Genomic DNA, 24,396 nt, shown 5'->3' on the forward strand with positions numbered 1-24,396 from the left:
GCTGATAAGGTTTTATATCCCTTCTGCCAACTGTGAGGATTTTTCAGTATTTTATTTCTTACAGAAAATTTGCAACGTTATTTTTCAAATAGTCAGTCAACCCTGTTCATAATTCCTTGCTCATTATTCTACATCAAAATAGTCTTCCTCTGTTTAGAAATAGTTGTATCTTGTTATGTAATTACTATGTACTTTATCAGAAGAAAATCTGCACCTTGATTTTAAGTTAAAAGCCAGTAAGTATCGCTGTTCGGCTTTTTTAAAGAAATAATTTCACTTTTATCATCTTCAACATAAAGCTTCTCATCTTCAAGCTTTTCTAAGTTTAGCTCTCTAGCTAAGCATAGTATGCATGTGATTCATGACTTATTTATAAATAACTATTTTAATGACGCGGCGTGGGAAAGTTGTATCCGGTTTTCATTGGACCTGTCTAGAATACAAATCAAAGGAAAAATTGTCAAATTTCCCATATACTTTTGTTGTTTTCTTTTTATTAACTGTCAAATTTACCATAATTGTTTCAGAGTGGAAAGAAAAGAAGTCACTCCTAAGCAGATTGTCTAGGCAGCGAGTAATGTCATGTAGATCTGGTAACACAGAAGCTCCCAACCTTTCCAAAGAAGGACTGAATACAAATTAGCTGGCCGTAGTGAAATCCTATACACTTAATAGCTACATCTGTACTGGTAAATTAAATGTGCCCAGGACTGTTCTCTAGCATTAAGCCAACTGGCTTAATGGTCAGAGAGGCTGCAAGGGCCCCGGCCAACATTCTAACAGCTTGAAAATGTAGATAATGGGGTGGTGGCCTGGAACATTCCTTACCCACAGCTAAGTTTATTATTTTGGATATAGTCTGAATATCCTGTCACTGTTTTATGAGTATGAAGGATCAGCAAAATTATCTGAGTCAAGATGCTAAAGAAATACCTTTATTTCAAGCAAAATGTATTGCTAGAAGTTTTTATTTTGATTTTTCATATGTCACTAAAGAGCTGAAAACATTTTTTTTTGTAGTCGAGTCAAAATATGAGAGGTATGAATGTGATGTAATGTCCAGCTGTACGCATACATGCAGCTCCATAGATGCATTTGTGTGCACCTGTTTAATATTAGTTGCCAAGAAATCTTTTCCCACATTCCCCCTCAATGAGAATACTGTGGCAGCTCTGAAGTCCTCTGGTTTATGCAGTGGGTTATTCTTATAACAACTGAGCAGTAAAAGCATTTGTTTAACAAGAATGTTTCTTCTTATGGTCCTTGAGACAGTACCTGTTGATTTCAGTGAACTTTGGATCAAGATCACAAGTAAACTGACCTTTTATGCTTTTCTTCAGAATATTTTTTTTCCTGTGTTTCTCCAGTTGCTCCTCCAGATTCCAAGTTGAAGACCCACTTCTCTGTCACCAACTCCTTATTCACTATAACAAGACACCTAAGTTATTTATTCCTCCTTCTTTAGGATTAGACCAATGCCTAGCTCCCGAGAGATTTTCATCGAGTTCAGTCTGATGAAATAAAACTCAGATTTCAACTTTCTTCTATCCATTTCTTTATAAATATTACATATCATGTGTTATTGCTAATACCTCTTCTATAATATACCACCCTTAGGAGCAATACGAGGTACTAATAATTCTACAAATTGTTCAATCTTTTACTGATTGTTAGGAATTCAGATGCTCGCCTGAGCCTTCAGATGGTTTCGATTATTCATAACACAATTTTGTCCTCAGCGTTCTCACTTTTACCTCCCTCTCTTCAGTCTTTCAAGTGTTCCTCTTGGTTTTGGAATGAAACCTTGCTTCCCACCTGCCCCCCAAGGCATAAACCCTTTGGATGCAGGAGCTACTGTGCTGAAACTTTCTACAGTCATTTCCAGTTTAAATGACCTCCTTTCTCTGGGGCTGTCTCCCTGTTAATTGTGACCCTGAGGGCCCAGCACATCTCTGGGGCTTCACCTTGGATGTGCCCAGGGTCTCTCCTGGGACTAAGCAGCTCACACGCAGGAAATGGAGCTGCAAAGCACAAAGGGTGCCAGGTCTAATTGACTGTGATGTGATATGCTCTCTTATTTTTACGTACAAGATGGGGAGATTTCAGAGCCTGAGAACAGTATGCTGAGACTTTAGATTTTATTATAGTTATGACTAAGGAGGCTAAACAGCTTAGACTTAAAAACAAACAGAAAAAAATGTTTAATTACAGGAGAAATACAAACCATCTGAAAAATACAAACCATTGTTTTTGAAAAACAAAACACAGCAGGATTATATTTTCATAATACTGGTGGTGAATCATTCATCATTGAATTAATTGTTAGGACTGAAAAGTACTGGAAGTGCCATTTATTATCTTTGTGAAAACGTTTATTACACTGAGTAGAGTATTTGCAATTAATATGCCTAGTAAAGGAACAGTAAATTACAGCACAGGTGAGTTAAAATATATATCTGCTCCTTGAACATCATCTTCCCTTTTGGATGCAGCTTTGATACACCTTCATTCTCCAGAGTGCAAAAGAATTATAACACTTTGGTACAATAGGAGCAGCTGCTGAAATACAACTTTGGCATAAAGAAAAACAAATCTGGCTAGTATTATTCGAGCTTTAGACCCAACTGTTCTCTTAATAATGTTCATAATTGGTCTTATTTGTGATAGATGTGTATTTAGACTTGCTTAGAGTAATTTCCAGTCAAATTTCAGAAGAGCGGTACTTTTTGTAGAGTGTAGTGCTTCTGTGCAAATGAGGGTTGTTTTTCTTAAACTTCACTGAAGAGGTGGGCATTCCTCAGGTTATGTTTATTCATTTTCAGGTGATTAAGAGTCAACACAGAGCCGACTTCCCCAGGAGAGCTAAGGGGGGGAGCAGAATCCAGGAATAAGTTTGGGGTGGGGGTCTGCTTTAAGAGCTACAAATCATTTCTCTCAGGACTCTCTTCTCCTCCATCAACTCTATTGGCAATTTAGAGATATTACCTTCCCTAGCCTCTGGATCTTTTTGAATACTTTCTAAAAAATGCATTCCCACTGAGCGTGTATACCTTGGTCAAAACAAAATCATTTAGAGCCTTCTCAGTGAGAAACACATGTACATTAGTTCTAGCAGTGTTTGCTTGGATGTGTGTTAATCGCACTAAAGCAGCCTGGTTCTAACAAATGCCATTGAGTGTAGAAACAGAAGTGTAAGTTTCCTGGACAACAAGACATTTATGCAGTAATTATTCTGAGTGGGAATACTGCTGAGAGAAGTCTGCATTCAGAGAAAGTTTCTAGGTGCCCTACATCTTGTAATGTTCACAAGCCAGGAAATTGTTTGAACAAGTTGTTAGGCACTCCAAAATGTGCTTTAAGCTCCTTTTGTTGTGGAAAAATCAGTCATCCAGAAATGTTCTTTAAACTGTTTCTCTGTACAAGAATGTCAGATATTGACTTAAGCTTCAACATTTATTCAACTTTTAAGGCGTCACTTGTGTAATAGTACAGCATTTCTAATTTTTTAAGTCTGAACTTGAAACAGCTGATCTTTAAAAAGCAGCTCTAGAACCCCCCCATATGGCTGATAGATCTTGAGAAGAAAGGGCACTTTGAAGTATGACCTCAAGAGTATTAAATGAAAGAAAGCCCACCGGATCCTTAAGACTTTGAGCCACCACCTTGAGCTGATTGGCTTAGAAGCATTCCTCAAGGAGATGCCATGACCTGAAAGCCACTACCCTCCCAACCACATATTAGTGCTGCTTACAGTCTGGAGCTCATGACAGCTTTAAGCCCCATGTCATCGGCACATTGTCAGATACAGCTGTTTCCACTCTACCACTTCAAAAGAGCTTGATTAAATGTCTTACTGTAACAACATACATAAAGACACACACATAGAATGAGGGGGAAGAGAAAAATGTACCTAAGCAAAACAAATATAATTTCCACTAGATGGTTTAATCATGATGTGAGGGACTAAATCATTCCTTGACTTGGAGGTCTATGTAATCAGTTAACACAATATCATATTAAAAAGCAGTTTCTGCAAGTGCTGCTTTTATTTTTGCCCAAATCATGGAATAGAGATTTAATGACAAAGGCTCCAGGCTTGCAACAAGCTCTACCTAGAACTGTCTTAACAGTTGAAAGAAGAATGGTAGTGATTTCCAGGTAATTGACTATATTTTTATAGCCTTCAAATAGATAACATGTTTTCAGTGTCTCCAATGGCAAATTTTTAGAATTTGTTTTTATTCATGGCAAGACCTCTAAAGGACAGGAAATTTACTTTCTATAGTACATATATCTTAAAAAAATGAAATAAATGTTGGACTTCATCATATGTAACCAAAATACATTATCATGTAATTTTTCCTTAGGTGTTTCAGTACCAGATTTCTGTCTTTGACTTTTCCCAGATGTTTAGTAATTCTTTCATTCAGCTTGACCAGGCTAGGAGTAAGTGTGAGGCTTTCATGCATTTTGCCAGCATTGTTAAAGGCATGTCCTTTTTCGTCAAGGTGAATTTTCAGAAAACTTCTAACAGCTCCTGCTGTGTTAGTCCTGCTGCTGATGGTAGAAATGGATTGTTAAGCAGATATTCTTGAGTTATCTGCAATTAATCCTCAGCTGGGGAAAAAGTAGCACTGTTCCTTGCTTCGCCAGATCCAATCTCCTTCTCATGCTCCTCCAGGGATATTGCAACTCCCTCACCAATGATGAATCTGTTGCTCCAGCAGCTCTTTGGAGAAGGTCTACTAACCTCTTTTATCCAAACCCAATTGGGGTGTCTTTCTGTAGTACTCCTGGCTTCAGGAGCACAGTACAAACAAAGTTGATATGGTCCTCTAGAGAAATATTATTTGATTTCTACATCGTGTATTATTGCCAATAAAGCCTGAGTTTCCAGTTGAGAATCCATGTGCTAAAATGTTCTTCTGTCTGTTTTTTTGCTTGTTCAAAATAGTGACCCCACAGAAATCTTTTATCCTTCATGTATAGGTGCTACAGAGTGACCACAGAGTCGTACAGTCGGTGTCTGGCAGATTCATCTTTTCAGTTCTGTTCCATTATCTGTGTCTGCCTTTACAGAAGTGGGCTTTTATGGGGCAGGAGGAACTTGTGCTGGTTGCCTACCTGCCCTTAGCTGTTCCCAGGTTCTCCTGTGTTGTATTCATGGCTGCCCATCTTCCCATTACCTGGACCAGCTGCTGCTAAGCATCACGTTATTTAAGACATCCTCTCAAGCATGCCAGACTTTCCATCTCATAACACAAGTGGCTGTGGATTCCTTCTGGTCCAGCAGCGCTTTCGGCCTCATGAAAATGCCTCCTTTCTTTTCTCTTGTTTAAGGTGAGAGGAATAAGAAAACTTCCCAGGATCCAGTTCTTCCTGTTTTCTTGCTCTGTTGCCTTTCAAATGCTGAATCCCTTGTTATGGGGCATATGGGACTTCTAGGGACTGAAAGGGATACCTTACTTCCTAATGAGAACATAGGCATGACTGATGTGAACTGTGTATTTCTGGATGACATACTTTAAAAGTTTGACTTCAGACAAATATGGGAGGGGAGGCTTAGGCATGGACCAGCCAGGTAGTGAAACACCCTGAGAGAAAAGAAGACACTACTCTCTGATCTCAGAAGCTTGAAAGTGTGCTTTCTGGGCTGCTGTAAATTGGGTGGAATGTCCTATTTGACAGACAGTAAAAGGTTAACTCTGAGATTTGATATCAGAATAGCTGTGGCACTTGTCTGCCTGACTGGCAGAAGGCAGAACTCGCCTACATGTTGTACAGCATGGGGAGCTTCAAGGCAATTAATAATAACTGAGCAAAATCTGCCCTTCAAGTAGCAAGATTCTTCTATGCTTGCAGAGAAATAGCAACAGCTACTGCTCATCTATGTTAGGAGCTTACCCAGGCATGGTGTCTCTCTGTTCCTCTTGAGCTAGAAAGCCTTTTAAATCTGAATTGGGCCCTGGCCTGATTTTCATGTTGCCAAGCAGGGCTGTACCTGTTCCAGGTCCCTGTGTGCTTCCTGTCTGGGACCAAGTGTGAGGCAGAATCATACCTTGCCTCTATCCAGCTATCGCAAGATGACTGTGTTTATTATTTTGAATAAAACAACTGTCTTTACATATCTGAAATTATATTGGTCACGCTCTTCTTAAATATTTTAAGATACATCTAATCTATTCCTTGTATGCAGTTCCCCGCTTCAAGATAGGCTTGTGTACAGGCTGTTCTGAATTTCTGCTTAAGGACAGATTAATGCCTCCAACTTTAAAATCAGCAGCAACAACAACAAGACAAAGCAAAAAGCAAAACAAGAAAAAAAAAACACACAGCATTTCCTATCCCTATGGATTCTGTCAGGGGACAAAGAAAGAACACAGACTGTTCGGAGGGGGATATTTACCTGTAATACTGAAGCACAATATCCGGATGAGTTGTATAATTTGAAAACCAACTTACTCAGCTGTGGAAAACACTGAATTTCCTTTGGGAAATACATGAGAATATTTTACAGCTTTGCCCCGCAACGCTCTATGTGCATTTTCTCATGCGTGCTCGCAGCTCTGTGAAACCAAAGATCGAACATGCTTTTGAGTGATTATGGAATACTTAAATCTGGTTCTCAATATCGTGATCCATCTTCATGTATTATGCATGGTAGGAAGCTTGAAATCATGTCATTACAGTTCTCAGCTTCAATTTTGTGAGACTTAGATTATGGTGAATTCTTTTCATACTCTTTCAGGTGGTACAGGCAGTTAAATAGGTAAATATCTGAGATTGATTGGCTCACTCAATGCAAACATGTTGTATGAGCTTTGAAATTAGAATAAAAGATGCCTTTAAATTGGTATTTCCCATCTAAAATAATTTATTCTACATTGGTATCATAATCAATACATAAGTATTTTGTCAGAACAATTTCTCAATGACTGAAATGAAAATGCATTTGAGTTTCTTCTGGTTACATACATTTTGCATTGCTGTGGCACCATTGACTTGCTGATAGTTGCTTCTGTTTTCCTGCACGTGAGAGACAAACTGGACACTGTAGTTCCTGATTTCTTCAAGTTAAATTTTTCAAACAACTGTGAGCTCTTTTTAACATAGAATTTTTCAAACAGTAAACTTGCATATCCAGAAACCTCTGCAAAGTAAGCAAGAAAACGGTTGTCATGGTAATTTGGAATGCTTTTCTTTTAATTTTTAGCTATGAAAATGTTTACAGATCTGCCGTAAATATTAATCCTTCTAACAGCCTAATTATTGTCATAATGTATTTTCTCAGTCATTAATCTCCCTGAATTGTAAAAGGTATAAGCACTTCCAACAAATGTTGGAAACAAGCAGCTATAAATTAACTCAGCTTTTCTGATCGAATTAACCCTTAGATCTTCATGAAATCACCAAACAATTATTCTTACCAGGAACTGTTGAAATAGTAATTTTCTGTTTAGTGTTTAAGTTGAGAGAGAGAGAAACTCTGATAGTTCATATGCTATTCCCTTAGGACATAAGTCATAGAAGCTTTTCGGTATGTCTGGTAGCAACCTCTTGTGCTGCTGGTAGGGTCTTTTCTTCACACCAAAAAAACCCCAAACTTAAAATATTTTGATTTATGCATGCTTTTCCATTGTATATTCCTGTTGACCAAAGTGGTTAAAAAAAAAAAAAAAAGTTTTGTGTGTGTAAATCTACAAAAATCATGCAGACTTCTTATTAGTTCAGTGACATGTTTTCTAAGAAGTTCATTGCCCTGTTATTAAGGTATAGGTTCATTTTTCTTTCCGGACTGCTAACTAGAGAGAGAATACACTTTTTCTGATCCCATGGAAGGACTGAAATTCTCAGTGAATAGCTCATAAGTTCTCCAAAGAGAAGAAATTCTCATACCAAGTACTACTTGAGCCATTTTATTGTCAAGACTCTGATACATAAGATGTGTAGGTCTGTACCTTAATTAACTTAAATGGAAACCTCTCATGTCAACACATTTATTAAGCAAACTTATTTTTTATGTGCCTATATGCATTTTATTATGCAAATCTGAAGTCTTTATCTGGTGTATAGATATGGCCAGTCCATCAGAATTGTTTGAAGAAAAAAGGATGTGAAGTCAGTTATTCATGTCACCTGGAGGGCAGATGTTTCATGTAGTATTTCATCTGCATCTTTATAGACAGATTCCCAAGATGACTTGTCAGGATGTGAATGCAGAATAACTGCAATGACTGTGCTTGCACTCAGCTCTGAAATTCATTTAATGAATAATTCAAAAAGTAGACTTGTGAAACTAATTAATAGGATGTCACAGCCTAGATTTGTACCATTGATTCAAATAAAGGGAATCCTCCTGCTTTGAGATGGCGTGAAGCAGTAGTTTGGAAAGATACAGTCTCTTTGCTGAAGTTCTGGAAGCAAAGATGATGCATCATGGATGGACCTATGCACTTGACTGGTTTTCACAGTCTTGCCACACTGCCTGCATCAGTTCCTGGAGAGAGAGCAGGATTGGCTTTGCCTTGTAAATGTAGCCCTCAGTGTCAATCAGAAATAAAGTGCCATGAAATATAGAACTCTCAGCAGTAGATTAGCATTTTAGAAATTAAACCATCTGTTTGAACCCAATTAAAAGAGAATCCAGCAAGGATTTTCCTAACAGAGTATTCCAGTGCTGATTCTGGAGACAATGCAATGATTTTATTGTGCAATTAGAACTGATAAGGAAGTGCTTTTAATGCTCATTAAATAAACTCAGCAACACTACATACTCAGCAGGGTGTTTTGCAATAAATAACTTTCTAATTTTCTTTCTAATCTATAGTGCTGATGTAGTTCCCATTCTAGGAATGATTTTTAGATGCGAGTTGGTGTATCGTTTTTAAACCCCCCCCCCAAAAAAAAAAAAAAAAGTTCTCAATTTTTTCCCGCCACAGTGTTGAAGGACCTGGATGGAATTGGTTCAAAGCAGTTAAGACACATGACCGCAGCACTTATGTCACTAATACTGCTTTGACAATGATCATATCCATAACCATTTTTTTCTTGACACGTTTGATACAACTGTTTTTGTTTCTTTTTATTTTGTTTCATTTTACAGAGCATCTAAGTGGTTGTCTGGAGGAAAAAAAAAGGAAAAGAAAGCCCTACAGTAAGGCTATTTTGGGTCTGAGATCTGCCTGTGAAAAGTTTTCTGTATTTTTGCAGAATGCCGGGAAGAGGATGGGTAGGAGGTGGCAGACTGAAGTCATTTTCTTGGAATTTGTCTTTAAAAGTGGCTTCAGTACCAGTTTGAATTTATTTTTCCCTTGGGAAGTTGCAGTCTAGAGGTCAGACGTCTGCTAATGAGAAGATGCAGTGAGGAAAGAAAGGGCAGCTTTTCAATTTCCCCCAAAGTCGTCCCTTTTCGTTGAGACATTCTGGACCAGCATGTATTGATCAACTCTGCATATTGTATTTACATGACTCTATATACCATGTACCATTTGTTTTAATGGAGAACAAATATACATTCTACTGTACCTACCTCTCTGAAACCTATCTTCCATATAGTGAGCAGCTCTATGACTAAGCTGAGGCAGTTTTACTAATTCTTCAGGTGCACCGGTAAAGTTGTCTACCTGCAACAGTAAGTAACTTTAATCTGACATTATGGTTTGTAACAGTGCCAGTTGCCTCCGTATCTGGCTGCCTTAAACTCACTGAAAACAATTACAGTGTGAAAGAAAAGAGAGATCTTTTCCAATAGAACAAAAACAGTAAAAAATAAAATCCACAATAAAAACCTAAATTAAATTCCATGTGAAGCTTTGCTGAATGTCTCTTAGACACCGTGGAGTGAATGATTGATATTTTTATGATGGAGTTATTTGGTAGAGGGTTATTTTCTTTAGGTCAGATTGCATTTAAATACACTCAGAATTATCAGGGTCATTCTTCTCATATTTAAAAGATCAATACATTAGTTATCCTTTTATCCATAATAGAGGAAGAAAATGCTTTCTAAACAGAGACTATGGAAATCACAAAATAGGCAAACCTTTTGATTTGGGGAATAAATGTGAATTTCAGTGAAAAGATTGCTAGTGGGTATGACCCAAAGTTAATTTCTGTAGGATGCCGTGGTGTTGAGATGGAATGAATGGTTGGTGTAGTGAAAATATGTACTGAAAAGGCGAATTACCTTGAGCCATTAGCGGAAGAACCTACCTGTGGCTTCCAGGGGTCCTGGATTCCTGTCCCCTCCTGGCAGTGGAGGGTTTTCCCTGGTGCAGCTTGGAGCAGGCATCTGGTTTCACAAAATTACTTTGGATGCTGAATTTCAGAGTCAGAAACTGAACTTTGCTTTTTTGGTGCTAGTTCTGTCAGTATTAGTTGTCCTCTTGCGTGTTAAGAAATAATAATTATTATTATTTTTTAAGAAAAATATTATGCAGTGTTGCGTCCTTTATCCATTTCTTAAAAACTTAATTTGAAGAATACAGAAGGGTTATGCTCACTAAACAGCAATTACTGTTAAGTAACTATAAATAGTCTTAAGTGCAAATTTCCAGAGTAGTATCTGCAGATTTACCATTGAATATAACACTTCTTAGTGTTATCAATATTAATTACTTACAAAGCACTGTAAATGTACATGCCACTGAATAATGGATCAGCTTGGGTAAATAAGGCTGTCCTAGCAGAAAGTAGTGCTATTTTTTATTTTATTTACAAGTTGCAACCTTGTAAAAGCATAGCAAGTGATTAGTGGTCTTGCTATTAGCGATCAAAAGACCGCACTATAGAAACTACAGCCTTGAAATCTTTAAGCTACAAGAATCAAAATTAAATCCTCATGCTTACCCTGGAAGTTAATAATTTTAATATGCACTGTTGATTTAATTGGTAAATACCACATAGAGAACACCTGCAGGTTCCTGGCTGCCAAAACCTCGTGCATGAGGTCAGAGGTACCACGTGGAACACTGTAATTCGGCACTGCCAAAAGGCGCAGCAGTACCTGCGCCGTGCTTGCCCTCAGCTACTCCAACATCTCTGTGAGTAAAACTGAAGTCAAGGCAGAGCATGGCATGACCTTTATGCCCTGGGGAACAGGCATGCAAGTGATAGGAGCCGGATGGACAGGATAAAGGGGAAGAAAAGAGATTGATGTGCAAACACTTGAAGGTTCTCCATGCAAGGATTTCCTAAAAGACAAAGTTCATGGACAAGGTTTTCAAGCACCTTCAGTTGTGTTTACTATGTAACATAAATGTAGTTCCCTGAATAACACATCATCTCAAGAGTTTCATTATTTATTTACAAAGTCATGAGGGTTGTTTGCATTTGTAAAATGGCTTTGGTAGCATTGTGTTTATGTCATTTATCACAGACTGAAGTTACATTTTTGACCAATTTGAACATATGTTCTAATGCTATTGATAAACAGCTTTGTTATGGAAATTGTGCCAATTCATCTAGTGGATATCAATTGTATTTTCCTACCAATGTAATTATTGCCTTAAGTTTTTAAGAGGGATAGTGATTGATTCTGTTGTCTAGCAAAATTTAGTCAAAAGAAATTCTGCCTGTTGACGGGCAGGATGGAGGCAGAGATTCATGCTGAAACATCCTGTAGTCCCTAATTATCTGCTAATATCCAAGGTGATTCTTTTCCTTTTCTTTTTTCCTCTTTCTGTAATGCTCTAATACCACTCTCTGTTCTGTGGCTGTCTTAATAGTGGTTGTGCATGATGTAAGCCCTGTATGACTTTGTGAGATTCTCATTCGTTATTAGTGCCCAGAGCAAGTATATCAAGTTGCATAATGGTTGACATAGCCTTTCAATCCAGAAAGCTCTACCTTGATATTGCAAATACCTAAATAGTTTTGGAAGATGTTCATCAGTATCAGTAGTCTCGTTCTTTAGCATTCAATTCAGCCGACTACACTTGTCAGCCAAAGGTGCAAAACCCTGTTTGATGCTTAACAGTTCGCCTAAATCTCCTGAGTCAAAATACTGGAAATCTTATGATTTTGAGATTTCCTTATAGAACTTAACTAAATTTTCAAGGCCAGAGTGACAAATGAGCATGAAATTTAGTAGTTGGCTATTCTATTCAAAAATGGAAATTTTAATGGAGCACTTCACATGCCTGTGACTAGCATCTTGAAAAACTGGGCAAAATTCTCAGGGGACTGATGTATTTGATCAGTGTCTGGACAAAAAATAAATAGATGAGGCATTCATTCCCATGAGTGATTTTCGTTTTGCAGTGAAATTTTATTAGACTGTAAAACTGGAATATTTTTTAAAGCTAGTAGTGTATACTCTGAGAGTGAGCTTTAGAGCACAATTTCAGATGATCTTTAATGTACAGTGCTCTCTGAAGATTAGCTAGGCTTGATTTTGTTAATGTGGATGGCTATTCTAATCAGCCCTCTCTCTGTGCTGCTGGGTGAAATAGAGTATATTTGTTTGTTTGTTTTAACACTTTCTCTTGAATTAATAGTGTGGTTTTTCTTTCCTTAGGCAGTAACACAAAACCATTTATTTTTCTGGTTTCCAGTGTTTAGAAAGAAACTGTTTATGTGCAAATACACCTATTTATTAAGAGGTTCAATTCCATTTTAAAATGCCTGAAGTTTTTCTTAATAGCACAAAAATCTGTCACTGAAAGATTTTGAGCAATTTCTGTTTGTCAGAATGGTACTACAGATGACATTGCCATTTAGCAAGCCTCTCACTTGCTGGGAATACAGACTTTTTAATTAGCACGCACAGTACTCTTGTTAGATAAGGTAAAGAAGTTGTTAAATGTTTTAAATCATAATCATAACTAGGTATTAAAATGATCAAATTACAGACGTCAGAGCACAGTTGGATTTCTATAAACAAAAATTAAGTCATTTGAAGAATTTTTTAATGAAATCCTGCAATGCTAGGAAAATTGTGTAAGATTATCATATGTTATACACTGATGAAAACATTCAAGCTGGAAAGCTAAAGGAGTTTAATTAAAAACACTTTGAGGCCTGGAAAACTTACTTTTGTAATTTTTTTTTTAATATAACCTTAATATTAAATACTTATAACGTATGTTCCTGTTTAGCTTTTGTTATGGTAATACAAGTATGTTATCTAAAAAAAGTCCGTCATGGTTTCCATATAAATCAAAAGAGTTACTGCTAGGAGGTTTTTTAAACATCAATCAAAAGAAATAATGCATAGCCATTGGAGAAAAATCTAGATATATAGAAATTACAAATGTAGGGATGTTTTTGAGGCACTTTTTAAGCTGTCAATATGATCTGCAGCCTTTGGCAGTTGTAACACAGGCATTTGTTAACTTGCCGGTATATAATACAATATACTCTGAATTTATATAAAGGCCAATGGTAGATAGTTTTTCAGCAGCAAGATGTAACATAAATCCATATGTGCTTTTTCATTTTTGAATAACTTCATTTTTAAAACTCTGAGCATTCTCTGAAGGTTAAGATGAAAAAGACACTGGGGGGAGGCGGGGCAGGACATTGACTGGAGAATATGGATGCTAAAATGTCCGCTATTGATGTGATGATTTGGGAAGTGAAGTAGGCTGCTTGATGCTTCCCTCTTGTACCGTGCTGCAGAACTCTTCCCGACTCACAGCTGTGGATTTCCTTTAATGATGCCAATGGCTAAACCTACAAGCAGACCAAATGATTTTGTGGTGTCCTTGTGGGTGAAAACTCTCATCTCTCTGCCATCCATAAACGTAGAGAAACTGGTAGAAAAGCTTCATTCACTTTCTAGTTTCTGGTTTTAGATGCAAGTATCTTGCAATGTGTGGGTTTAGACAGAAACCTCTGCAGTGAATTTTCAGAAGGACACAATTTCCATGTATGTTTTCTTTGCACCAGGCAGGTACAAGTGACATCTGGTTTGAATGTCCAGATGAAAATGTCCAAATGAAAAAAAAAATCTATACGACTTAGCATTTATGTAACATCATCAGTTGTTAAAGTGACCAGGTGTTAACTCAGACTGTTCTTTGCCTATTAGCTTGATTTTATTATCCTAACTTGAGACTATTACACCACCTATATCCAACAGAAACTATGCATTTTCCCTAACTACCTTTTCTTGTGGGTTTTTTTTTTTTTTGGTATGTTTTTGTTTTTGGTGTCCTTTTTTTGTGGAGAACATTCATGTTCTGCTCTGGAGATTAATAATTTGTTACTTTGAACAAAATATGACTAGAACTGTAAATGAAATCATTTTCAAGAAATATTAGTAAACAGTAAATAGTTGTTCTGTTAATGTAACAGTCTTAAGGTAACTGAATCCAAGGATCCATTTTTGCCTACAGTTCAGGTTGTTGTTAGATTTATACAGCTGTATGTGTTATTCAGTCTCAAGGTAATTACACTGGGACGTGGGTTCCTTTCACAGTTGAGATGTTTAGGTCCATTTGTGACTAATAAAGTTTTGGAAACTGTGCTCTTTAGAATGCTTAATCAAATTAGTACTTGCAGGGCGAATGTTTTTTTCTCTCTGTTCCCCAGTTTCACTATTTAAGCTGAAAGCTGTTGTTGACACAGAAACATATTTACAAAAACTGTGCGTGAGTAGACTTTCAACTTAAAGAATGCATTTGAGAGTAGAAGTTGCAGAGCACACTTCTGTTTTAAAATGGGCTTTGCAAAGATGCTGATTGTTTTGTTTTGTTTTTCAGCAGAACTGAATGCTTTGCTGTCTGGGCTGATGGCCCAGGAAATCCCTCACAACTCTGAATTTTATGCTTTTTTATTCCATCTGATCCATAATATTTTACCATACATACTGTAATCTTGTTCCAGAATGTCTTTTGTGCCAAGTTATCTGTCCCTAGAGAGTTTACTGTCTGCCTCTGTATTGTCATCTTAGCCAGCTTGCTGGAGGTTGGTGTTTTACTTAGGATTCATGCAGTGTTTGAAATGAAATACCAGTCACAGTATATGCAAACTGCAGTTCTTAAGAGATGAAGCAGTCTCTTAGCGTTAAGACTGAGCTAGGGAATGTAAGTCTCTGTTTGCAAGGAATAACTGGCACTTGGTTATCTGACAACACTAGGTTTCGGTCCTATAAAAAAGTCTACTTCCATGTGTCATTCTTTCTTCTGACTTTATGGCGGTATCAGTGAAATTGCATTGGAGAGTACGATCTCTGTTCACCTGAGTTTGCAGGAACTATATCTCTACATTTCTCTCATTTGCTCCTCCATCTACAAACACCCCACGCATCCACACTTTAAAGAAGTATCCTTACAACTTGGGGTAGTCACTAGGTTGCGGTTTCACTCAGATGTTTTGGGGTCTGTTGAAAGTAAGTGTGACCCCTGAAATGATTCTGTCGTTCACAGTTATCTTTAGCAATAAGAAAGGATCTGGTGACATTTTGATTGCCTCAGAAAATAGGATGCTGTGCTACGGCAATGACACTGGTAATAAAAGTTCAAGTGAAAATTCTTGCCATCTCTGTGGGAGGATAAAAAAGGCATGACAGCACATTATGCCACGGTCACTGAAAGGGTGAAGCAGTCCACCATGATTAGCTTTCACACTGAGTGATCTATTCTACAACTAATACTTCTCTGCTGTTTTAGTACTCAGTCATTATTATACCAGCTATATGTCTTCTGTTATCAAAGAGAAATATCTGAATTCTTCAGCTATATTTAACCAAAAGTTCTGAGATGAAATATTCACAGGTGCCATTTTGCATCTTTCTTTAAGTATGGACTGTGCTTGACAGGAATATTTAAAATAAAAAATGTCCTTAATTATACTGTTATAATAAGTCAAAACACTTACCTTGTGCTTCTGATGTGAATCAGACGCTTGGATTTTTCGTTAAAGAGAGGTCTTCAGGTTTAGGGTTGGCCATGGTGTTGCAGTACTCATTAAACAATCCTGGGGTTGTTTTGAAACGTCTGGAAGATCGTGAACTGCAGTAGTTCATTAAGAACAAGGGGAATATTGGCAACATCTTTTCAGTGACCTTTTAAAATGGCTAAGGGAGAAGTAGCTTGTGCTTGTGCTTTATACCACCAATGTATAAAATAGTGTGGTTTTCCTTAAAAGCACCCCAGCAGCATGTGTTTTCATCTCAGTATCTGCCACTGTGGCCTGTGTGGTGTCGAACAAAGAAGATCACCTGTAAGCAGAAGGCTTGGGAAGAGAATTGCCATTTTCATTGCTTGTGTTTGAGCTGTTGTTGGTCACACTTGTCTGCCATGCAAAGGATGGACCTTTTTTTGAGATAGGTTACGTGTTGGTGGATTATTTTGTATCTATATAAGGTTTCATGCCTACATAGAAGTAAACTATCTTCTTCTGTTTGGGACTGTTTTTCTAATATGGCACTTGGTATGAATGGAGCCAGAGACGATGAACAAGAAATAAGTTTATCTACTGTATTATTAATATACACTGTTTGTGGGTCTAATACTTTACTTGGTTACATCAGTATAATCCTGAAAAACTCCACAGAATTATGATGAATTATTTGGGGTTTCCATGATGCATTTTAGAGAAGAGTTTAATTCATGTTAAAGTTTTTATATGCCCCAGGACTCTTCCTTTTTTTTGGTGGTGCAGAGAAAGTTTGAAAGAGTTGTCATCAGTAAAAACCAAAAATACCTCAGGTAACTAAGTGCATGACATTTGGTTTTTTGTTATTTATTAGCTACCCTACTAGTCTTCCCTCTCCCTTCAAAAAAAAAAAAAAAAAAAAAAAAAAAAAAAAAAGCCCTAAGGAAACAAGCACACCACAAAAAAAATGCAAATAAAGGGAATAATTCCCAATAGACCATAAAAGACAGCATTTATAACCCTAATAGAAATGCCACTCAGCTGCTTTGATGTAAAGCATCTGTCTCCAAGAGGAAATGAAGGAAGGCCTGTTTCTCCTTTCAAGTCTCTGAAGTAGTAGGTGGTGTCATTTGTTATACAGTGCTACAAGTCCTGTGTTATTGGATTGGTAGCTGCTGACTGCCTTTGTTAACATACTGAAAAGTTTTATCAGCTGTCTTTAATAAAAGACAATACATGTGAAGAAAAACTGTAGCAACTGTGGCTTGCTGTGTCCTCAGACCATCGTTTTTAGCTGTTAGGGAATGATGACACTGATGTACACTAGTTCAGTCACCCAAAATTCTTGTGACTGTTACAATAAGCCCTAGAAAGTGGGTTGACTGATACCCTGCAAAGTTAGGGAGTAGCCTCTCAGAAATCCTATGCGTTTTCTCATTTGAAACATGAAGGTGTTGGTATGGACTTTCAGCACCACTTGAAATGAATTACCAGTTCACATATTATGTAGATATGCTTCCCTTGAGCATAGTGGTGTAAAATTTTGTTGGATATCGAGGAAGTAAGGAATGGTAGGTAGAAGTTGGAAAATTTCATGTTCAGTCAAAAAACATGTAGGGTTTTTTTCCTAGACATTTTTGCTGATTGCTGTACTGAAATGATTTACCAAATTAAAGACATGATGGAAGAAGAAGAGTTTTCTCAGTTATGTATAAGTCCTATATATGCAACTTTCTGTAAAGTATTGGATTAACACTATGTGCATACCTTTTTAGGGAGGGGAGGCCAGAGCGGAAAACAGAGAGGAGTTTGGGAAGTCCTATGAGAAAACTGTCTTACTTCCCAGACAATATGTTTGTCAATGTCCTAGATTTAGAAATGAGCACATTTTGAAGTGTATGTTACTTAATATGAGTTTTTCTAGGTTTAGAGTTGTTTAATCATTATCTGTTGTAAGCTTTGTCTGACTAAACACGTACATATAGAATTATATTTTGAGTGAGAAGACAGTTACATGGTTATAACTGAGCTCTTGCAAAAGGCTGTTTGATTCATAACCTCTAATTGGACCAATACGGAGCACAATTAATGGGAATGGACTGTCCTACTCATGATTGAGTAAAAAAAATTCTCTTAAACTGCAGGAGAAAGGCCATTTTCAGATGCTTCAGTCTAAAAATAAATGAATAAAAGAAATATGTGGCTATTTAGACAGTTATCTGTTTACGATGGAGCTGTTCCCTTATGAGTCTTCACTTGCATCATTTCAATTAGCATCCAAAAAGTCTTCAATTAAGGAATGTATTATTTCATTATATAAAATGGCACGTATGACTGGTGCTGCAAAGTAGGAGCTATGATAATGTGGCTGCTGCTATGTGTTGTCCTCAACAAAGATTACATTTCAGTGGCTTAGTTTTGCTTCTCCAAACAGAATATGAATTGAATACAAAATTTTTGAGATTATTTAACTTGAAAGTACTGCATAAAACCCAGCTGATTGGTTGGTGGGGTGGATTGGTTTGTTTGTTTTAGTAAGACCCAGTAACTGATGTAGGGGGGAATTAATCTGTCAGGGTTAAGCATGAAAAATTAAATGTAAAAATAGCATCTTCAAATTCCCCGGCTTAGCATTATAGTATTTACAGTAGGGATGGCTGAACTCATTTTGTTTGGCTAAATGTTAAAACTCTGGAAACCAGTTGTTCTGAAAACTTGATATATTGCAGTCTTTATCAGTCTTTATGAAAGATATCTCAATAGGGGAAAAGAATTTTTTTTTTTTTTTGGAAGCTTGAATCAGGAGGGTAGGAGTAACAAATTTAACTTGCTAGTGCAGAGGTTTGAAACATATGTAAGTCCTTCTCCTCCTAATGACTTCCTATTACCACATCGGTCTGGAAGGGCTTATGCTCCAGGAGACCATCTCTACTGCATATTTTACTGGCCTTCTACCTACTGTGTTCCTAAAGTTATTGTCACTGAAGGGCATCTAGAGCATAGCAACCCTGAACTGCCCCCCTCCCCTGAGTCAAGCTGAGTTGCCATGTGGCTTCACAGTTTTGAGTTTTGCAGTTTGATCTGAGCACTGGTAAGTGGTGCCTTGAAACCCCTATCTTCCGAGGCAAAGCTACGCAACGTGGAAAGTGGGTGTCCCTGAAGCTCGTTGAAAATGGCAGTGACCTGAGGAGGACCTTAATGAACTTTGTATAGGGTTTTTTTTTTCCTCCCTTTTTCTTTGAAATCCAAGGTACCGGTTTGGTAAATGGCCTCACTGTGCTCCTACTAGTATGTTATATACAAAAAGTAGGTTAAGCTCTGTTCTTTTCAGCTTCAGAAAGCTGCTTTCTCTGCCTTTGTAATATGTTAATTTTGTAGCGACTAGGGGTGTTTAATTACCACAAGCAACCTTTTATGTCATAATGGAACAATCTAAAGATTAAAAAACAATAAAAACGAGAAACATTTTGTCTCAGCTAAAGAAAGCAGGGAAAAAGTGTCTTAGTAATGTAAGAGTTTTATAATGGGTTTGTTATGAATTCTTGACATCTTTGTTATTAAAATCGCATGTGTTTCCACCACTGTTAATTTTACTCAACCGTTCATTAAGAAATAATTGCCATAGCCTGAATCTAAATGGATATCCTAGGACCCTTGAACATCTTTAGAAGCTGAGGACAGATTGTATTTTCTACTTGTTATAATTAAGACAAAGGGGGAAAAAGGGATGAGTTCCAATGCATTAACTATTCCCACCGATTATAAACTCTTTATTGGCAATGGGTTGAATTAAAATTAAATTCCTGTCTTCAATCCACTCTTGGACTACTTTAATTTCTCTTGGAAGCTATACTATGCCGGCATTACCACATGTAAAGCTTTATGAGGTCTGTGTCTTCTCATTAAAGAGAGGAGTCTATGGCTGTAGACACCAGAGCTTGCTCTTTTTAAAGCACAAAGTACACAGTTAGCAGCTGTTCAGAAACTTTTTCTTGTTATCTCTATTTGCTTAAATTGCTAAATTGCTTCCATGAAATGCCTGCAAACATAAGGGAATAATTTGTGTAAGTGGAAGAAGATTGTCTGAATAGAAAAACTTAAAATATTCTTAATATTTCTCCTTTCTTTTTTTTTTGTACCAGTATCCAGCTGCCTTAATGAATCTTGGAGCCATTCTCCATCTCAATGGTAAACTCAAAGAGGCTGAAGAAAACTACCTCCTTGCTCTTCAACTTAAACCTGATGATGTGATCACTCAGTCCAATCTTCGCAAATTGTGGAATATCATGGAGAAACAAGGTTTAAAGACATCCAAAACATGATGCTGAAAAATTCTGTGAACTTTTTTTCTTAAGCTGATTCAAGTCCCAAGCTAGAACTTGGATGAAGTTGTCCGATCACAGCGCTCATTGGACTTGACTGCAAGGGTCAGAGGTCTTAATTGCTGCTAGGAGAAGCTATTCTGCTTTTTTGGCATAGCTTTTTTTTGCCAGATAAAAAGAAAAAAGGAGACTCTTTGAGGAATTCATGATGGGCTTAAGTGTTACCCCACAAAAATATTTAGAACTGTAGCACTTAAATGAGGGTGTTTTGGCATACTTGATAAACCATTGCAAATCCCATATTGCTCATTTCTATGTGGGTACTTGAAATGTATACTGTCATAGAAACGCTAAGGGAAAATTGTACAGTATACACTAAGCCATATGGGAGTAAAAGTGGTAATAGTAGGTTAACGTATTTTGCTGAGACTGTAACTCATTAAAATGTATACTAAATCCAGCGTGTTTGCAGTTTGTCTTAGTGCTGCTGTATCTCACCTTAGGACCACTTGCTTATCAAGTTCACATCAATTTATGTGGCCCATTTTATTTTTTTTCAAACTTGTCACTTGTGATTAGATGACAGTATTCAAAATTATCTACTGAGTGTATACATATAACTTTAGTTTATTAAAAGTTTTGATGAAGTTTTCTTATGATACACAGTCTAATGGTTGTGGGTTAGACAGAATGAGCAAGGAGAAGCCCATATTCTACATCAGAATGTAGAATATGTAGAGACATGTAGAGACGTAAAAAAAAGTGGCTGGAGGTGTCTTTTAATGTCCTGACTTGTCAATACAAACAAGACTGATGTTTGCCCTGATATCAAATGAGTGTGGTCAGACTGTCATCTTAAGAAAAAAATAGCAATTTGGTATTATAGAACAATGTGTTTGAATCTTTCACATTGCTGTCAGATAAGACCAGGTTTAAACTCAGCCAAGTGAGATTTGAAAATATTAGTGCTTGGATATGCTACAAATGAGATTTCATCAGCAACTTTGAGAAAAGGGAATGATATACACTGAGCCTTGCAAGTAGCTGAAGGGACTGGATTTTATTAGATCATGCTCAATACAGTGTAGATCAAGAGAAATGTATAACAGTCATTGCCAGTTACTTTTCACAGTGGTATTCTTTCTTAAAAATGTTATCTATTCAGATTCTAACCAAATACTAGAATTCTGTTTGTATTCTGACATGCATACTAGCAGCAGAGCTGTCAAATATCTAAATATGCTTTTGGTGAGGTTCAATTTATTTTTGGTTTGGAATGATTTGACCTAGTTACTGTTTTAGTCTTCATTTTCTAATGTAAAAATAATTTATTTTAAATTGCAGTGTATTGAAGCTTTAGTCAGATTTTTCCAGGCCATTTGCTAACTGCTTTCTTTCTTTGGAATAAGTATTATTGCTTCTAAGAAATTTGCTATTTCATTTAATGACCAGTTTGTATCTGCTTCAGTGTTCTTTTCATAATGGTAGATCTAATCTTAAAGTGGTAGAGCACCTTGAACTTTTTCAGGATCTTCTGTTAAAAACCCTTTATTACTGAAAAAGTTTTTCTTACCATTAAGCACCATTCCAACAGAACTGTAGAGAAGAATACTTTGCTGTATTTATTTATTTATTACTTGACTGCAGCAACATTTTCTGTCATTAACACAATAGTTTAAGTGTTGCTATTTTATTTGGTTTTCCTTGCATTTTTTGTGGTTAGTATGTTAGTACTTAATGGCAAAGGGGACACTTGAGTGTACTCTACTTCTTGGTCATTCTCCCCTTACACTTGGATTTTAGGTCTGTACTGAATTACGTTGGGGAGTAACTATTTCAAAGTCAGTAGAGTCAAAAAACATAGTAGTGTGTGTTTCCTTTTTCTTTTTTTATGCTCACTAAAACACCATGTTGCTATGTTCACTACTGGCCTGCCAGAAGGGCCAGAGGGGCAAGACTGTTTGGTTTTGTAGAATGTGTCAAGTTTTTGTGAAACAATGATGTGTCTGGAAAAGCAAAATTGAAAGGTCAAAAGCTGAATTTCTACTTCATCACTGAAACCAGTGGTAAAATACAATGGTAGCTTGAACTTATTCTCCCTCTTTTCTGACTTTCTGGAAAATTATAGAAATAAATTAGATAGTACCTATGACAGAACTCAGTATAGAACTGTGGTATATTGCAGCTTTATTTGCTCAACAGTCATCAAATTTTGATGGCTTCTTGGTCATAACCATTCACTATGTTATTTGTCTCCTTCAACTTGCATTCATTCTTGTTTAGTAATTTTTATTCATTGCACAGAAGGGGGAAGGGGGAGCACTCATTCGTTGCAGTGTCATACTTGCATAGATGACTTTGTTTTGTTTCTTTAAAAAAAAAAAAAAGAAAAGAAAGAAAAAAGGACTAGCATAAATTTAACAAGAATGTCCCTGAATACATTTTTTTAATATAGGTCTAGGCTTGGTAACTTTCTTCTTTTGGGATAAATTTAAAACATGTTTAAAATATGTCTCTCTGCTCAGGGATTTATGGTGGATTATTGCAGACAGTGCTAAAAAAATAAAAGAGCACAAGACAAGTTTACTAAATTAAAATTTTATTTTTTGAAAACCTGTTATTTGTATAAATTATCAGATTTGTAGGCTTTCCTTTTTGTAGAAATAATTGTTTATGTGCCAGATAAGAGAATTTCAATTTTGTTTTCAATAATAAAGCATTGATAACTAATACATTGTGCATTCCTTTATCTGTTACTGTAACACTCTATTGACTTTTTTTTATTCTAATTTAGTGAGTTATATTGACTGTTTTAGGTACAGGACAACTATAAGGCATAAGCAGAATACAAATCTGTCGTCGTTATCTTTCTTCTATACTCTATTATACTTCAGTTTATATTTTCAGAAAGGTTCTCTGGAAGCATTTTCAAATATTTCTACTCACCAAATTTAGCCAAAGAGATATGGTAACTATGAAATTTGTATGCTGTTTCTAAACTGTGTGGGAATACAAGCTGATGAACGAGATGTATTTGTAAATTATTTTTACAGTGACATACAAGCACAATAAAAATACTTCTAAAATGTATAATTGGCAACAAAAGCCTGGGAGAGGATTTGGCTTTATATGAATGGTCTTCCTAGTGTTTGATATGACGTTTTTTGATGCTGTAATGTCACATGTGATAGACTCTAATTTCACATCTGCTTCTTTCCTGCACAGGAGAGGTTATGAAAGGATATGCTTTTTCGTCCTCTTGCTGTTTCCTGAATCTTGTGTGGATTTTAGTTCAATGGACCTAAGACTAATATTCTGATACTTTCCCAGTTCTGTTGCATTCAGGTCCTTTGCATTGATAGATTTGTGCTACAGTTAGAAGAAGTTGATGGACATGCTTAGAGCACTATAGGGGCTTTGGGTCACTGATTCCAAATTTGACTGTCATGCCTTATTTTTTTAATTTAAGGTCAAGCCTTGCCTTCACAGACATGGTCATTACCTGCCTAAGTAGATTTTGATGAAATGGCAGATAATGTATTCAGGGCATGCAAAGCAGAATCTGATTTGTGTCACTCCTTTCTGAAGGAAGAACATGCTGGAACTCCTGCTGTGGCACCTTATCCCCATATCCTTCTCAGCGAGATCCTGCTCCGCCTGCCAGGTGTTGCACTTCCAGTGCTCCCGTTCTTCCTAACATCGCACCTCTCGGGCAGCAGGGGTCTGCTAATTCGGCATGCTCAGAGTTAGCTTGTGGAAGGGGAGTTTTATACAGCCCTCTGCTGCTGGCACAGATGGCTATATTATTTCTGGAGTTACAACCAGTGTGACTGTAAGGCGTTAAATTATTCTACGTAAATATGCCAGCTCATTTGGATCTGGCTTGGGAATCATGGCTCTGCGCTGTAAACATTCCCATAGCAGGTTCGACCAGTGCGGGGCGAATGTAGGTAGCAAGAGAGAGTCTTTATCTCCCGTTTGGGTATGAGAACAGTCACTGACAGCTGAATTACTGTGCTTATTTTGCTGCATCCCTAAGGGGTGCCAGAGAGGGTTTAGTGAGCAGTGACAAATATGCAAGAAACCTAGAGAACCTGCCTTGCTTCACATTGGTACTGAATGTTTAATCGCGCTGAGATTTGGGAATATAACATTGAAAGAAAGTGTCTTAAGGAATAGAATATGTGGGGAGCGGGGAGGAGTGCCAGGGAGGAGAGCCAGACATATTTTCTTGGAAATGAGTAAAAATTTT

The 24,396-nt window shown here is 36.9% G+C and overlaps 1 protein-coding gene across 1 annotated transcript in view; it reads left to right on the forward strand.

Moving 5' to 3' along the window:
• Window positions 1-22,876, forward strand: part of TMTC2 (transmembrane O-mannosyltransferase targeting cadherins 2) — a 251,900-nt gene extending 229,024 nt beyond the window's left edge. Inside the window, exon 12 of the mRNA XM_026097109.2 lies at window positions 19,965-22,876. Coding sequence (XP_025952894.2) covers window positions 19,965-20,144 — 180 coding nt within the window. The 3' untranslated portion in view covers window positions 20,145-22,876. The remainder of the gene's footprint in view (window positions 1-19,964) is intronic.
• The last annotated feature ends 1,520 nt before the right edge of the window (window positions 22,877-24,396 follow it).

The sequence above is a fragment of the Dromaius novaehollandiae genome, chromosome 1 (genome assembly GCF_036370855.1).
Source record: "Dromaius novaehollandiae isolate bDroNov1 chromosome 1, bDroNov1.hap1, whole genome shotgun sequence".
In the NCBI taxonomy this organism is placed as follows: domain Eukaryota; kingdom Metazoa; phylum Chordata; class Aves; order Casuariiformes; family Dromaiidae; genus Dromaius; species Dromaius novaehollandiae.